General features: G+C 41.2%; 1 protein-coding gene across 1 annotated transcript in view; it reads left to right on the top strand.

The window, feature by feature from the left end:
* The window catches only part of mboat2a (membrane bound O-acyltransferase domain containing 2a), a 56,360-nt gene that overhangs the window by 17,369 nt on the left and 22,918 nt on the right, over positions 1 to 16,073 (top strand). The window contains exon 2 of the mRNA XM_037746338.1: positions 12,601 to 12,746. Within this exon, the coding sequence (XP_037602266.1) occupies positions 12,601 to 12,746 (146 nt within the window). The remainder of the gene's footprint in view (positions 1 to 12,600; positions 12,747 to 16,073) is intronic.

Below are 16,073 nucleotides of genomic sequence, written 5' to 3'. Positions count from 1 at the left end.
GCAGCAGTGTCCTCTGGCAAGTCTGGATTCGCTCCAAAATACGGCCAAATTTCCAAAGAATACTTACAAAACCATCTCTACCTGTGTGTCTCTCTGTGCAAGGCATATTATAAATCAAACGGCTGTACCGCTGGCAGTTGTTTGCTTATCCGTTATGTGCATATCAAAGAAGGCTATCAAACAATGCTCCTTGCTTTTATTTTTATGCATTCACATTATTCAGCACAGTGGAAGAAGTGTGCAGCATAAATATAAGATGACGTAATCAGTAAGCAGTATTTTAATGGATTTATTATTTTATCTGCTGCAAAATACTTTGTCATTGTGGAGCATCTTTCATTTGGACATACTGTAGACTATTTCTTAAAAATATCTCCCTCTCTCTGTTTGTCTGTCTCTCTGTAATGGTGCCAGTAAATCGCTTGTATAAGTGATATAGCTGGCAGGTGTTTGCTAGGAGTTTCAGGTATCGAAAGGCACAAGAGGTGTCAAACAAATCTCGTTGAGAAATGAACAGCAAAGGGACAGTAGGAGAAAATAAAAGGAAATACACTCAAGGGTACACAGACACCCTAAGTCTGCAAAGCCCAAACAGGACTTTTTCTGTATACAAGATGTTCTTTCCTCCCTTCTGTACTGCTGTTGCTCTGCGTTCATTTTTTGCAGTGACACGGTAACATACTGTACGTACATACGCACGAGTGCATCAAGCCAAGGTCACTCATCACTGTGTAAACGCATCCAGCTGTGATAACATTATTTCATCGCCTGCACTTTCCCCGTTTGGCACCGGGACGCTCTGCTCCGAGCACAGATGGCATTTCTGACCAAAAGCAGCCCCGTGATCTTTGCTTGAGTCGGGTTCACGTGTTTCAAGAAAGCCGACACACATTGTGAGCGTGGTTCTGGCCCAGTGCTGCTGGATACCTTGTGGGGAATGGCTGATTGTTTGGCTATTAATAGCCGGCCTGACCGACCGTAGAGCCTGACTGGGATCAGCTCAGAGAGGGGAGAGTGCCACACTGCAGGCTTTAACACTGTGCGTGTGTGTGTTTGTGCATCAGTGCATGCTTCCTTTGTGCTGCTCTTATCTGTGTGGCGCTTTTCTCATGATTGCTAGCATCAACACAACCACATATTTAGCCTTTTTGTGATTGTAGTAAATCTGTGGCGGCCTCTGCCTAAACACAAAACAATTCCAACCTACCCATCATTCAATTTTCTTAAACATGGGCATCGCCATATACTTAAAGCCCTTGTTCCACAATCGTCATGCATCAACAGTTATTTAGTTGACAGGCGCGTGACTTGAGGTGAAGAACTGTCAAACTTTCCTTTCTTTGATTTCTGTATGTGTGTGTGTGTGTGTGTGTGTGTGTGTTTGTGGTCAGAGGGGGCACCGCCGCCTGTGGTACTAAACAAGTCAAGGCTTTGTTGAGTTGGTGCTAAGAACGAGAATACTGTTGTTCCGTTACCGTCAGCATGATCTAGTTGCGCTGAGCACACACAGAAGTCAGTTTGTTTGTGGAAGCCATGACCAATTGTACCACATTTATTGGCCAAGACTAAAGTAATCAAATGACATTGCCCCTGTATTTGTCTGACCACAGATAGTGTGTGTGTGTGTGTTTGCATGTGGGAGAACGCTGTCAGACATTCGGTTTGCTCCCATTTCTCTCCGGCCAAGGATGGGCTTGAATGGCAGAGGATGGAGCACCATTATGTACCAGTTTGACTTTTCCGCAACATTCTCCTATCCACTAGGGATGTGATGGTGAGGAAATTTTCCCACCAGTTAATAAACTTGTGACAACATCAGTGTTACCGATTACACGGGACATTTTACACGTAAAGATGACGGTCAATATGTGTAGTGTGCTAACTTTGATCTTCACCGTTTAATGGCGTTAGTGTCTGGCCTCTCCAGTTGAGCTTTTGCAGAGTTTGTAGCGTCCGTCATCCAACTATGTATTGATAACACGGCGCTGATACGCAAAGATGAACTAAATGGGTTTTATTTCTATAAAAAAAGCAAAACAACGGTGGGGCCAGTGGGCAAGTAATGAAATCGGTGTATGGCCGACCACTGTGTAACACCATTAACACCAACTACCATGGCAAGCCTACTATCCACTCAATTTATTGCTTCATAATAGGGCTGGGCAATATGACGATATATATCGCCAAAAGTATATAAAAAAATCTATTGTATATAATTTTCTGTATGGTTTCTGTCACGATATAGGCTAGGTCTATATTTATTTCTTTTTTCCCTCTATAATTTCACTTGAAACGGTTGTGTTCATTTTGCTTCAAGTTCTTAAAATGAGAAAATACTCAGTAAAACATACTATATCGTGATATATATCATTATCGAGCTATGAAATGACCTATATCGTGATCGAAGATTTTGGCTATATCGCGCAGCTCTACTTTATAAACTGTGCAAGTAATAGTTTGTCCTTGTATAATATTCAGCACTTTCCCCACATATTGCATAGAGCTGCAACAATTAATCGATTAGTTGTCAACTATTAAATTAATCACCAACTATTTCGATAATCAATTAATCGGTTTGAGTAATTTTTTAAGAAAAATTATGATTCCAGCTTCTTAAATGTGAATATTTTCTGGTTTCTTTCCTCCTCTATGACAGTAAACTGAACATCTTTGAGTTGTGGACAAAACAAGACATTTGAGGACGTCATCTTGGGCTTTGGGAAACATTTTTCACCATTTTCTGACATTTTATAGACCAAACAACGATTAATCAAGAAAATAATCAAAAGATTAATCAACTATGAAAATAATCGTTAATTTGCAACCCTAATTTTGCAGCCTATGTCTGACTCCCTCTGTCTCTTTCTCACTCTCTGCTCTATCCACACTATTTCAAACATTTGCAAACACTCTTATCATCAGCTGTTTTTAATCCTCTGCAGGAATTAGACATCAATGCCTTCTCCGGCGCTCACCTCACATGAAAACTGCTGAAACAGGGTGTTTCTGTAGAAGCTAAGACTACCCTCTAAGGAGGATCAGGACAGTATATATAGTGTACTATATATGCTCCTCAGCCACTTCTCGCTGTGACACGAGTTGAGTTTAACTCAAAGGCTTCGAGTCCCTCCCTCCGCTCAGCGCCCGGCCGTGAATTTGCATGAGTCATTGTGGACTACAGCTGATGGAAACAAAATGAGACTGTGCAGAACAGGACTATAGCGTCACATGGGCTGTGTGCACGGTGGAGGGTGGGGGGGGGGAGGAGTGGGAGGGAAGGAGAGGTAGTGACTTAATGACATGGAAAAAAAGGGTTTTATGCTAATGACCGTCTAAATTTATCTCCCACTTTGTGCAGACACACACAAACAGATGCAGGCACACACGCACAGCCACTAGGCACCCAGTGTGTAAGGCTTGGATGGGGAGCCACATGCTGCTCTTTGCAAAAGGAACTATTTTAGTCTCTGGGTGCTAAACGTGGACCATGCACAGGGAAGAGAAGAGAGGAGTACTATATATGAAAAGTGATATTGCCCCCGGTAGTGTGGTGGGTGTATGTGTGTGCTCATTGAAGGAGTGGAAGTCATTACCTAAGCAAAGGGCTCCCCCATGGGAAAGGTGTCCTGCACCTACAGAGAGCAGTTTAGACTCAACAAGCCAGTTTTATTGAGATGTTTATCTGTCTCAGTGTCTCATGGGAACCTTCTGCACTGCATTTTCTCCAGACTCACACAGTCTACTAAAGGTTAGAAAGTGTCAGTAGGCAGGTTAGTCCAATCCTAAGATGTGTATGACCCTTTTAAGACTATGAGATCAACTATTTTTTTTTTCCTTCTGTATAGGCTTTACATAGATTTAAACACAAACGCTGCACAACTTTAATACTCTTTGTATTCACGAACCCCCCCTGAGGTTTGTTAGTTTTGAGCCACACTAGCAGCATAGCTCTATGAATGGCTATGTCGGTCTGTCAATCGTGCCACCATAGAGTGCTGCAGGGATGATGTATTTTTGTAAGCCAACCAGGAAGATAGCATCTCCCTGGGTTCCCTCGACAAAAAGCCAACGGGATTTTTCCACTGGGTTTTGGATTATTGCAGAAAATAAGCTCTGTGGCAAACAAACATTTATGATACTTCAGCAAGATAATCTTCGTAATAGAACGCCGCTTTGAAGATTTTTGAAGTGTGAATGCAATCGGCAGAAGTAAAAAAGTTAATGTTAGGTCACCAAAACAAAAGGTGACGACTGCTCATTTAGCCGCTTGTTAGCAGACGCCTTTTTTAAGACACATAAAAGTTTCAAAATTCACAAGTGGAATATTTACTGACGAATTTTATATTGTACAATATAACGTTAAAATCTCTTAAGCTTGTGTTAACCACACATCCTTATTTCAGGCTTCTAACGAAAAACTCATTCAAAAAACCCATTGACTTCGAGACGAGGGAACCGGAAGTGCTAACATACTAACTCATTTCAGGGTTTTGGGACTCATTCCTGTAGCGCTCTATTATGGTCCAGACTGAAATATCTCCCAACAACTATTGGATGGATTGCCAGTTTCCCCTGACTTTTCAACGAGTGCCACCAGCAGGTTTCACTTTTATTCAGTGACATAGCTTGACATCCAGTCGATAGACTGACAAAAACAATGTCATGGTTCTCAGATGATGTATCCTACTGACTTTGGTGATCCCCTGACTTTTCCTCTAGTGTCACCATCAGGTTGACAATTTTGGTTATGAATGAACTGTTATGAAAACTGTTGGATGGATTGCAGTGAAATTTGCTCCAGATATTAAGTCTCTCAAGGATATCTCAAGGATCAGGTCAACGTTTTAATTTGTGCTATACTTTGGTTCCTGTCCAAATAACTGCAACGCTAATGACATCCCCTTCAGCCTCAGCTGCACTTTGTGTTTAGCGCTAATTTGCAAATGTCAGCTTGCTAATTAGCAAACGCTGGCATGCTATACTCTGTAAATTAAGACGGTGAACATGGTAAACATTAATCCTGCTAAACACTAACAGTGTTAGCATTGTCATTGTGAGCTGTGCCTACGTACAGCTGCCACACAGAGCCCGGCTGTAGATTCTTGGTCTTGTTTTTATAGAAAAAGGAAAGAGGAAGCTATGCCCACTTGCCCAGAGGAAACATGACTCGTCATCCATCTGTTCCCTCCTGCGCCATCACTCCTTCCTTTCTTCGCAACCTGGCTGCAGCTGCTGCGTGACATCGTCAGCTGATGGGTTGGATTTTAACGCGAAGAGGGAAAAGTTATATATTAAACTTAGTCAAATTTAAATTTAAAATATCGGAAAACAATGGGAGGTGAACGCTAAAACAGAAAAAAATGGATGAAAAATGGGAAAGTGGTGTGAGAATGACATAAACATGAGCAGTGCTCCAGCCCTGAGGGCCTTCATGTTCACTCTCCTGCACACGTACGCACACACAGAGAGACATGCACTCAACAATGAGCTTCAGGAAGCTGGCTTATCTCTGTCTTCCACCACATCCACAATGACTTCCTCCCTCCGCCAGTCTGTCTGTCGGTCTATAATGTAGCTTCTTAAAGCTGAGCTGAGCCCCGTGCCACAGCTGCCAGCAGGAACTGCCTGCCTGACAGCTTATTGGCCTTAAACGCTAATCGCTCACTGGCTGGCGCCCGCCACCCATCAAAACATCTGCATGTTGTCTGTCTCCCTTCCGGTGTCTCCACGATCCATACACACTGTAATGATACGGGATTGATCTGCTAAGACGCTATCGTCTGGTATTGCGATAAAGTGACGGTGCCGGAGAGGAAGGGAGGAAAGAAGCTCTTGTTGTATAGCTAAAGGCTGTGTCCTCCTCACCGGAGTCTGTTAGGAGAGGTTTATTTGAGCTTTTGGAGTAAATATTGTGCCAGTGGGGTTTGTTAGTTAATGCATGTGAAAAGAAAGGTCGCTGTTCTCTGCCAAGCGAACTTTGACATCTTGACATTTTGACATCATTTGGAGCCAGAGTCTGATTGGGGGCTGCAGTATCGAGGTCCCGCCCACACACCTGCCCGAGCCAATCATGACCCGAGCACGGCCACATCTTGCTACCTTGAGCCACCCAGCTGCTACGTTAGCACCACACGGTAGGTGTTTGGCTAGAAAGACACAACAACTAACCATAATATCTCTATAACTACATTTATGATCAAATTGACACGTTATATTACATAGACGGTTATGGAAAGTTAAAGTCACATCTCCTCTCTCGTACAATTCCCGAGCCTGCGGCTGCGCGACTACTTCACTCAGAGCAGCTGTCAACCACAGCTGTCAATCACAGCTGTCAATCATGACGTCTCACCCCCTTTTTATAGCATCAAATAACTAATTAAAACCAAATATCAAAAAAATTAACACTTGAACATACATCAGTGTGATAAGAACTACCTAAAATGACAGAAACCATCTTTGGGAAAAATTTTTGATGTGTACGTTTTACTTTTTCGTTTGGACCATGTCCCATCCGCTAACATGGAGGGGGCGGGATTTATGACCTGTACTGCAGCCAGCCACCAGGGGGCGATCCAGATGTTTTGGCTTCACTTTTGGGGTGCTGTCATGTCGTCTATCTTTATGTACAGTTTATTGTTTGAAACACTGTCGCACCTAAAATTCATTCAGTGTTTTTGGTCCTCCAACTCTTCCCCCAATTTAGCCCTTTTCCCAGTCTGTAGTCTTTTTTTTTCCCAGTGACATATTTCAGTGGGTTTGCTGCAGTGTATTTATCCAAAATGATGGCTTTTCATTTTCCGTGTATCTCTTAGAAATCTCTTACAAACTGTTCAACAGCGCAGATATTCTGCCTTACATTCTGAAAACAAAAAGAGTGCCGTACCCCTGGGTAAGGTTGACTTCAGAGTGAATCAATAATAGAAGAGGAGATCCATGTATTATGAATGAAGAAACAACGCACCCTGGCACAGGAGCTTGTCTATTGCAAAATGTTCATTCAGTAAACTACTACCCCAACACTGGCGACAGTTTTGAGGAAAAACACATTAAGAAATCCTGTGAATATCAAGAATGATATCGTCTGTTTAGACTTTCACGTCATATTGTTTTTGTCAAGCAGTGCATTATCTGACATTACCACAACTTTGCTGTAAAGTGCAGTGTGCGCCCGTGAGACGACGGCGGCTGCTACAGATCCCACAATTCTTCGCATTTGTGTGGAAGGCATCCTTAACGTAAGACCAAAATCACAGCCTGTATGCTATGGTATCAGTTTGCGGTGTAAAATCACATCTGTGAGTGGAATGTAGCAAGTCGACTAGCATGTGGTCTCATTATATAACGGCTGCTCGACGAAAGAAACAGTTGTGTTTACTTTGACAGTTGCCTTCTCAACTGCTGGCATTCATTTCCAGTATCGGTCTGTATCACAGCATTTCGTGGATGTAGTGAGTTTAGATTCATTCAGAAACACTGATGACGTGTTGCTTTGGTGTTCGTTGCTGGGAACACTTTCACATCCCAGTAGCTGAGATGGGCCTTGAATAGTTTTAATCGCTGTCATCGACTATAAAAGCAATTATCTCTCCAACTTTCTGCTGAGCTGCAGTGACTCTGACACATAACATAGGGCGGTGAGAGATACTGCAAGGTGTGAATTTAGTTTTAAAAGGGATAGTTTTTTGATATGTGGTCATCATGAGTACCAGTGGTGTTGATATTAAAGCACAAACGCAATGGGAATGGAAATGTTGACATATGTGGATTGTAATTTAAATGGCTAAACGATTAACCTCTTAAGCAGGCCGACGGATTGTTTCAGAGGTTGTAGCAGGCTCAGTCTTAAAGCTGGAGTGAAGATACTGGTATCATATGAAACTAAAAAACTAAGGAATTGATTGGTACCAACCATGTTATGTTAGCTTGTAGGGAAGGGTCTTAAATAATGCTCTAAAATTACGCTGGCATGGCCATTTTCAAAGGGGTGCCTTGACCTCTGACCTCAAGATAGTGAAAACTGTATCTTATCAGATAAAAGAGATGTCGACAAACAATTATTGTAATACTCAACATATCGCAAAATGCTTAACATCGCAATAAGATCGTGTCGTGTCTTAAGTATTGTGATAATATCGTATCGTGGGGCCTCTGGTGAGTCCCACCCCTAGGGAACAACTTTAAAGAGCACTTGAGAGTCTTCTTTTGTTACAGATCACCGACTATTTTACTCTAACCTATAGCTATTATTTGCGCTTCATAATCAAAAGGTTGCAGCTATAAAAAAAACTACTGCAGCCTTATTCTTCATATTACATGAAAAGCTTAAAATCCACAGTTGCAAAATTGCTTAGTCAGAGCTTTTTCCACACAGTCTGCTTTCAAGTATTCACCCACAGCTCGACTCTGCTGCTGCCTTGAACAATACAGCTCCTCTGTCACGCCCATCCAGTCTCCCACATGAAATTCTTTCCTTACAAAGCCATGTGTTGATAACCAGGGAGGGGCTGATTTTTGTCCCCTCAGGCTAATGCAACTACATAAGTTTTAGTTCATGGTCAACCTCAAGTTTCTAAGCTCTACTTTTGATTCTTTAAACAACATACTGGCCTATATAAGATATGTTTGTCTTTGGTTTTGTAGCTGTGGAAGCTTGATTATGCAAGCTTGATTCATGCTGTAACCATCTCACTACTTGCTATTTTTTTCCCCTCTGTAGCTCACGTTGATAAATCAGAGACTGTAATGAGTGTGGGATGTTTGCTGGTTTGCAAATGAGCAAGTCAGTCATTCTGTGTGCAGGCGCACTGGCTGGCAAGTCATGCTTTTCATTCAACCAACCAGCAATGTCCTCCTCACTAAGAGAGAGCAGCTTGAAGTAATCAAAGCGTGAAATGACATCCAAAGCTGTGGATCGGGTAGATGCCGTTTGAAAGAGAGGCTCGCATGAGGAGGGGTAGCCGGAGGAGGTCTATTTGATGTGACACGTTGTCATTACCAGGGCATCATATTTTATTTTTAGCCCTTTAGATTTAAAAGACGAGGGGGGGCGATTTGCACTTAAACCTGGGTCTAAAATTTGCCTGATTTGCTACAGTAGAGATTGTCCAAAGTGAATCAGCACAACACAGTTATTCACATGAGGAGGAGGAAATCAATTTAGACTAAAACTAGGCCTGCTTACTGTATTATTCATGGGTGAATGATAGAAATAGCTGCCAGTCTGAATCAACACTAACATTCATTGGCACATAAGGTGGGTTGGGTTGTTTGCTTTTGATCCATAACAGCCAAATAGATGACTGGATGTGCTTGCTTTTAGATACCATAGAAACACTATTTGCAGTTCAAATGACACACCTTGATAGCAAACAGTGGCAAGTGATTACTAGATTTCTGCTTTTAGTTTGCATTTTTCGCTCTGGACCTGCTCACAGCCTTTTGTTTTAAGTTCTCCTGCCAGATTATTTGTTAATTATTCTCATTTTTAGTCCCAATTGGGTTCCTCTTTTGAACAATACCAGCCATGACAATAACAGAACAAAAGAAGCTGGCTCCTGTTAGTGAGGCTCCTGTGCTTTTTGTGCGTCTCGGTGTGTGTATTCATGTATACAAAAACCTCCATATTCGCTGCCAAATGCCATCTGATACGATACACTCGGGCTAATGCTGCAGATGATTTGCCGCTAAATCTGTTAGTCGTGCAGACTAAAGGACCTACATACTTAAGGCTATATCCGTCCCCCTCTCTCTCTCTCTCTCTCTCTCTCTCTCTCTCTCTCTCTCTCTCTCCCCCTCATTAATCATGCAGGATCCATAGATAATGGATGGTGCTCGTGGTGTCTGTAGCCTTTCACTGCTTACTGGCCAGACGGATCTGTTAACATGACCTATATACATGGACGGGCCATTGTGCCTTCAGACATGCATCAGTGAACGCGACATCAAACAAACATGAAGGGATCTTAGTGGATGAGTTTCACCTTTTACAGTATTTAGTGTAATGTGTTTTTCAGTCACTTAGTCAGTCGTGTGTCTGCTGTGCATTTCCTGCTTCTATTTTGTCTCAAATCAGGCTTTAAATACTCTGTAATTTAGACAGGGTTTAAAAAAAAGAAGTGCACAGTCAGTGACCATGTATGACCACAAATGTGCTGTGATGTCATTGCACTGGAATAACAGCTCTTGCATAGCAATTACTTATATTAGCCTTGTGTGTTATGTCTGTTTGTGTAATTTAGGGGTGGTGGAAAAATGGATACAGCATCGCTCTGTCCGACTGTGAAAAGGCCCGCTGTTGTCTCCTTTTGCAGGCTTTGTAATTGGACCTGTTGATTACTGACTAACAATCTGGTCACTATTCTGTCTTTCAGAGGTTGTAGCATATTCACTGTAGTTTCCATCAGTCCATCTCATGTGTCTGCATAAATGTGTCTTTGTCATGTCTGGGTGTTTTTTTTCTGTTTTTGAATTTAATTTAAATACGCTCCAAATTTATGCAAAATTTTGGCGAGGAAAAACTGGCATGGCCATTTTCAAAGGGTTCCCTTCACTACTGACCTCAAGATATGTGAATGAAAACTCTCAGATGAACAGAGTGAAAACGGTATCTTATTAGATAACACAGACTTTGACAAACTACATAATTTGCAGTTTGAGAAAAGGTGATAAATGCAATATATCTTAATATATATATATCGTATCGCAATACTAAAGCATATCACAAAATGTTTAAAATTGCAACAAGATCATATCGTGACTTAAGTATCGTGATAATATTGTATCGTAGGGCCTCTCGTGATACCAATCCCCCTAGTGTATATGCATTTGTAAAGAGAGATTGAAGGCAGAGAATAGAGAAATAAATGTGGAAGCTCTTACTTTGTGCTTATGTGTACGTGAGTGTGTGTAGTTTGATGATGAGTGATGAATAGCCGAGCCACCCGGGACACATACTGTAGATCCTTAATAGCGAGATGCATCAAACATCATCCCTGAGTCATCACTATTTACGGGCTGGAAGACATGTACAAACACAACACTGTGCATTACCTACAGTAATGATGCCAGTGAGTGATAATTCAACAAGACTGAGAGGTGGGTCATGATGGGGGGATTTAATCAAAACAGCCTTAAGATAATCAAATTTACAGGATAAACACGATCCAGTCAGATCAATAGGACGTAATATATATGCCCCTCTTTTCCATCCTACTCCATATGGTTCAGGATGAGTGGAGATAAAGTGGTAGTAATCAAACAGAGAGGTTTCCATTGTCCTCCCCTCGATGGATCCAGTCTATCTCACTATTATCTGGAGTAAAGCCTCTTTGCTGGGCCATTTGGAGACATTAGGAGATGAAACCCAGCTTTACTATGACGCGTCAGACGGAGTGTATTTTCTCAGAAATAAAATTTATATACAAATATAACACAATAATACATGTATTGATAGAAAAGGTTGACATTTTAGCGTGAAAACCATAAAAATCATGTAAATAGCAGTCCAATTACTAAAGGCCGTTACAAAAGGGGGTGTTTTTTTCATGTGATTAATTTGCACATCAGTATATTTTTTCGAACTGTTGTTTTTGTAATGAATATTTTTAAACAGTATGTAAATATTACTTGGCGAAAAAACTACGTAATCTTTTTTGGAAAGAGGAAAATCTTTCCGAGCTTTCGCACTGCGAACAAAGGCATCAACCAATCACGTTGTGCGGAATGGGTTGAGTTGAGCCTATATTATGTGCTTGGGGGCGGCAGTACCTCAGTATCTCAGTCCATAGGGTCTTGGCTTGGGAACCAGAGGGTCGCCGGTTCAAGTCCCCGCATGGACTAAGTACTGAGTGTGAACTGGTCGCTGGAGAGATGCCAGTTTGCCTCTTGGGCACTGCCGAGGTGCCCTTGAGCAAGGCACCAAACCCCCAACTGCTCGGGGCGCCTGTCAGTTAACTAGTGACTACCTAGTAACTACCTTGTTAGTCAATAGCTGACTAGTAAGTTAGCTAGTGACTAGCTAGAGATAGTTAGCTAGTGACTATCTAGAGATAGTTAGCTAGTGACTATCTAGAGATAGTTAGCTATTGACTACATTGTAACCAGCTGGTTAGTCACTATCTAACGAGCTACTTAGCTCGTGACTAACTAGTAAGTAGCTAGTTAGACACTAGCCAGTTACAAAGACTGAATTCCTGTTGATACGAACAATAGGAATCCATGTCCCACTGGATAACTACTGTTTGCTTGTGGCAGTCATTGAATTTTAATTAGCAATGTGATACTATTTGCACCTTAGGGGACTGTGAAGGAAACATTTTAGGGATAGCCGTGTTTTATGCTACTTTCCAGCAACTGATATCTGGGATTTACTTTGTTCACAGTTCTGCTAATATCTTCTGTATCTCTACACATTCCACAGTGCACCATATGTAATGTCCTCACCTGTGTGGTTCCTCGTACTATTACTGTATTTCTCAGTATTTATTCATCTGTCTTAATATCGCTCTAATCCCAGAACTTGGCAAAGGCCCAGTTTGAGCTGTCAGTCTTTTTGGATTCATACGTCTGTAACATAGTTTTTTATGTCCCTCTGTGCAGGTTAACTTTGTGGCATGTCAGCTGTTCGCCCTGCTGATGGCCGTGTGGTTTCGGATCTACCTCCACCCCAGTAAGACCAGTCCTTTCATCAGACATGTGGTGGCCACTCTGCTGGGCTTCTACTTGGCTCTCTTCTGCTTTGGCTGGTGAGTCACTCTCCTCTATTCAGCTCTGTTCTTGTCATCACTGTTCTTTTATCCTTCTTTCCTTCCTTCCTTCCTCAGAAATTTCTTCCTACAATATTATTTTAGTGGGATTTTCCTTTTCCTGCCGACTGTGGTCACGTCCCAATTTCATGCTATTGTAAATACAGATTGTTTGAAAGGATGTTGTTAATCTCACGGTTCGGCTATTGGTATGTGAAATGTCATGTAATGTTATGCAATGAAAGGAAATTATATAATGAAGTGTCCACTTTCAGTTCGTGATTTACTACGTTTCCAGGATGCCTCTCCATAAATCCCAGAGAATGTACTTGAGCATTTCAGCCAGAGCTGATATGATTAGTCGATTAGTCAGTTAGCTGACAGAAAGTTAATCAGAAACTCTTTCGATAAACTATTCATCTTTTAAATAGCTTATTAAAGTGGCAGAAGGCAGTATATTTTGGGCATCATTGGGCAAAAATTCCATTATAACCTTTCAGCATATTGTAATTCAAGTGTTCTGAGAGAAAACTACACTTCTACACCTCCTCATGGCTCTGTTTTCAGGCTTTAAAAAATCTAGCCTGACGGGAGACTTTGACCAATCACAGGTCATTTCAGAGAGAGAGCGTTCCTATTGGCTGTGCTCCGGTCATGTGACCAGAACTTGGCGTTCCTTTAAGCCATCTCAACCTGATCTCAACAAGCCAACTTAATCATTATACAGCTAAACCATGCACTACATGATGATTCTGAAAACATTTGAGGTGAGAAATAGGCATTAACGTAACATAATATTGATTCATATTTGATCAACGCTGCCTAGTTTGACCGTTTGGTCGGAGTTCGCGAGTGATTGACAGCCGGCTCTCATTGACAGCAGATGGACAGCAGACCTCAGATCAGCTCTGACTGCTTGTTTTCCTCCGGTCTGTGAAATCATGCAGATGCCGTTAGGAACACCAGTGGACACCGGAGGACACAGAAGCACATGCTTTTTTTCAGGTTACCTGTTTCATGTACTACTGTCACGATATAGCGACCGTTTTATAAAAACAACTTTTTTAAATCATATTTGCTCCAATCTCGCCTACTTCAGCTTTAAGCAACAATGCCAAACTGGTTCCACCTTCTCAAATGTGAGGATTTTAAGCTTTTCTCTGTGATACTGTATATCAGTGATTCTCAAAGTGGGGTCCGGGGACCCCCAGGAGTCTGTGGCACTCTGTGTCTGTGGTCCGAGAAATAATTTGCTATAACTTATAAAATTGTGCCCCATCATTAAAAAGTACATAACTACAGATGGGGACCATTTTCGCCAATAAAACAAGCATATTGTGTCCCACCCACGTTAGCTTTGGGCCAATAGAAACTCTGATATGATGGTGACACACAGCAATACATTTATTATTTTTTGAAGCACTTACTGAAAGTCTATTGAGAGCTCCTGTTGATTGGATTTGGATATTGTGTAATAATTAAACGTTACCTGAGCAGAAGGTGTGAATAATAAGTCAGTGAACAAATTAAAAATAAATCGCAGGGCACATTAAACTCCTTTTTTTTTTTTTTTTTTTTAAGAATGATTAATTCATTAAACGGTTAGATTTTATAATGAGTAACATATTCTTAAATTGAAACAGAAATTTCACTTAACAAATTGGATAAGTGTGTCATTTAATGTGAATTTAATTATCTGCGTAATAGACTGCTTTATATTACAGTGTTAATTATTCATTAACCAGTAATCACTTACACAGAAATGACTCACTGATATTATTCAAACATTTGTATCTACATGTGGTTGGTCATCGGTGGGAATACAATATATACAGTACTGAACAACATGAAGGGAATTAGCTATATAATAGAATAATTTAATAGAGTAACAAGAGTAGTTTTAAGGAGGGCAACAATGATTATTTTCATTATCGATTAATCTGCCAATTTTTTTTTCAGATTAGTTGAAGAGTGTTTAATTCAATGTCTTACTTTTAAATTATGAGTTGCTCCACTGAGTTTTCTTATTCTGCTTTTGTTCTCCTGTCATCATCCTACACCCTTTTCCCTGTTTGCTACTTGTCTGCCATCATCATCCTCCCCCCCTCTCTTTTTCTGTCGCGCTTCCCTTCCTCATTCTCCCTCACCCCGTCCTCATTCTCTCCATCCTCGCCAAAGCAAACGGGTCGATAGGGCAGTAACGGATATCCAATTATAAAGCTATTGCCCTGTAATAGACAACCCACTGTACCTCTGGCAGAGTGCCTCTCAGAGTGCTGCTGTGTGTTTGTGTGTGTTTGTATTGGATGGCAAACCTCGGAAAGATTAGCCAGACATCAAGCTTGTGGGGAAAATGCTAACCAGGTGAAATGTTACCTGGTCATCGGGTAATAGGGTGATAGGGTTTTATGTCATCACCTCACCGACAGACGGTTCATGTACATGATGCAACTGACACTGAGCTGCGGTTGGTTCATGTTATTTGTTGTGGCTGGGAGAGGCGATGTAAACAAAGCTATATTCTAGCATGGCAGGATAGTGTCACACAAAAGCGACTCCTATTTCCAAACCAAAGCATGGGTAATGCATGATTTTAAATGTTTATAATGCCTTTCTCCCTAACTCCTTTTTCATGAATCTGCATTTGACACGAGAAAAATAAGTATCAAGCAGCGGTAAAAGATATATACAATAGCAGCGCAGATGTCAGTACTCATCGGCTCACCCATACTGTAAGTAGGGCTGCACAATTAATCGGATATTAACCGTGATCACAATTTTGGCTTCCCACAATTAAATGAACATGATCGTCTGCGAAATTGACGTCTAAAATGCGCGTTCTGCTCACAGAAAACTGTGCTGCATATCAAATCAAGCGCTTCCTAGACTAACAGCCAGCCACCGGCCGGTGATCAACATATTCATTTTTGGGTATAGGTATTATCTAAACAGCCAATGTGTTTATGATTAAATTGAGAGCATAAAATTGTTTATATAGCTCTTAATTTTGCCCTCGAAGTACACCAGATTGAAGCATTTAACTTTAAAATGTTGCTAACAAAAGGGTAGGGTGAATATTCTTTTATTTTTTCATATTGCAATATATGTAGCGATGGAAAAGTCTCCAATGACGGCTTCTCAGTTGAGTAGCCACACCTGTATTGTTGTAGCAATACAAGCAAAAATATGTGTATAAAAAGGAACTGAAACCTAGAATTACAAGAAAAGCATAATGACTGTACTGTATTCGCTGAGCTGTGAATGGGCGCTGGTTTATTGGGTAACAAAACAAGTATTGTGAAAACAAATCTTTGCATCAGAAAGGAA

Source organism: Sebastes umbrosus, chromosome 16 (assembly GCF_015220745.1).
Source record: "Sebastes umbrosus isolate fSebUmb1 chromosome 16, fSebUmb1.pri, whole genome shotgun sequence".
Classification (NCBI taxonomy): domain Eukaryota; kingdom Metazoa; phylum Chordata; class Actinopteri; order Perciformes; family Sebastidae; genus Sebastes; species Sebastes umbrosus.
The sequence above is the reverse complement of the archived record's forward strand: the minus strand, read 5'-3'. Positions and strand labels throughout refer to the sequence as shown.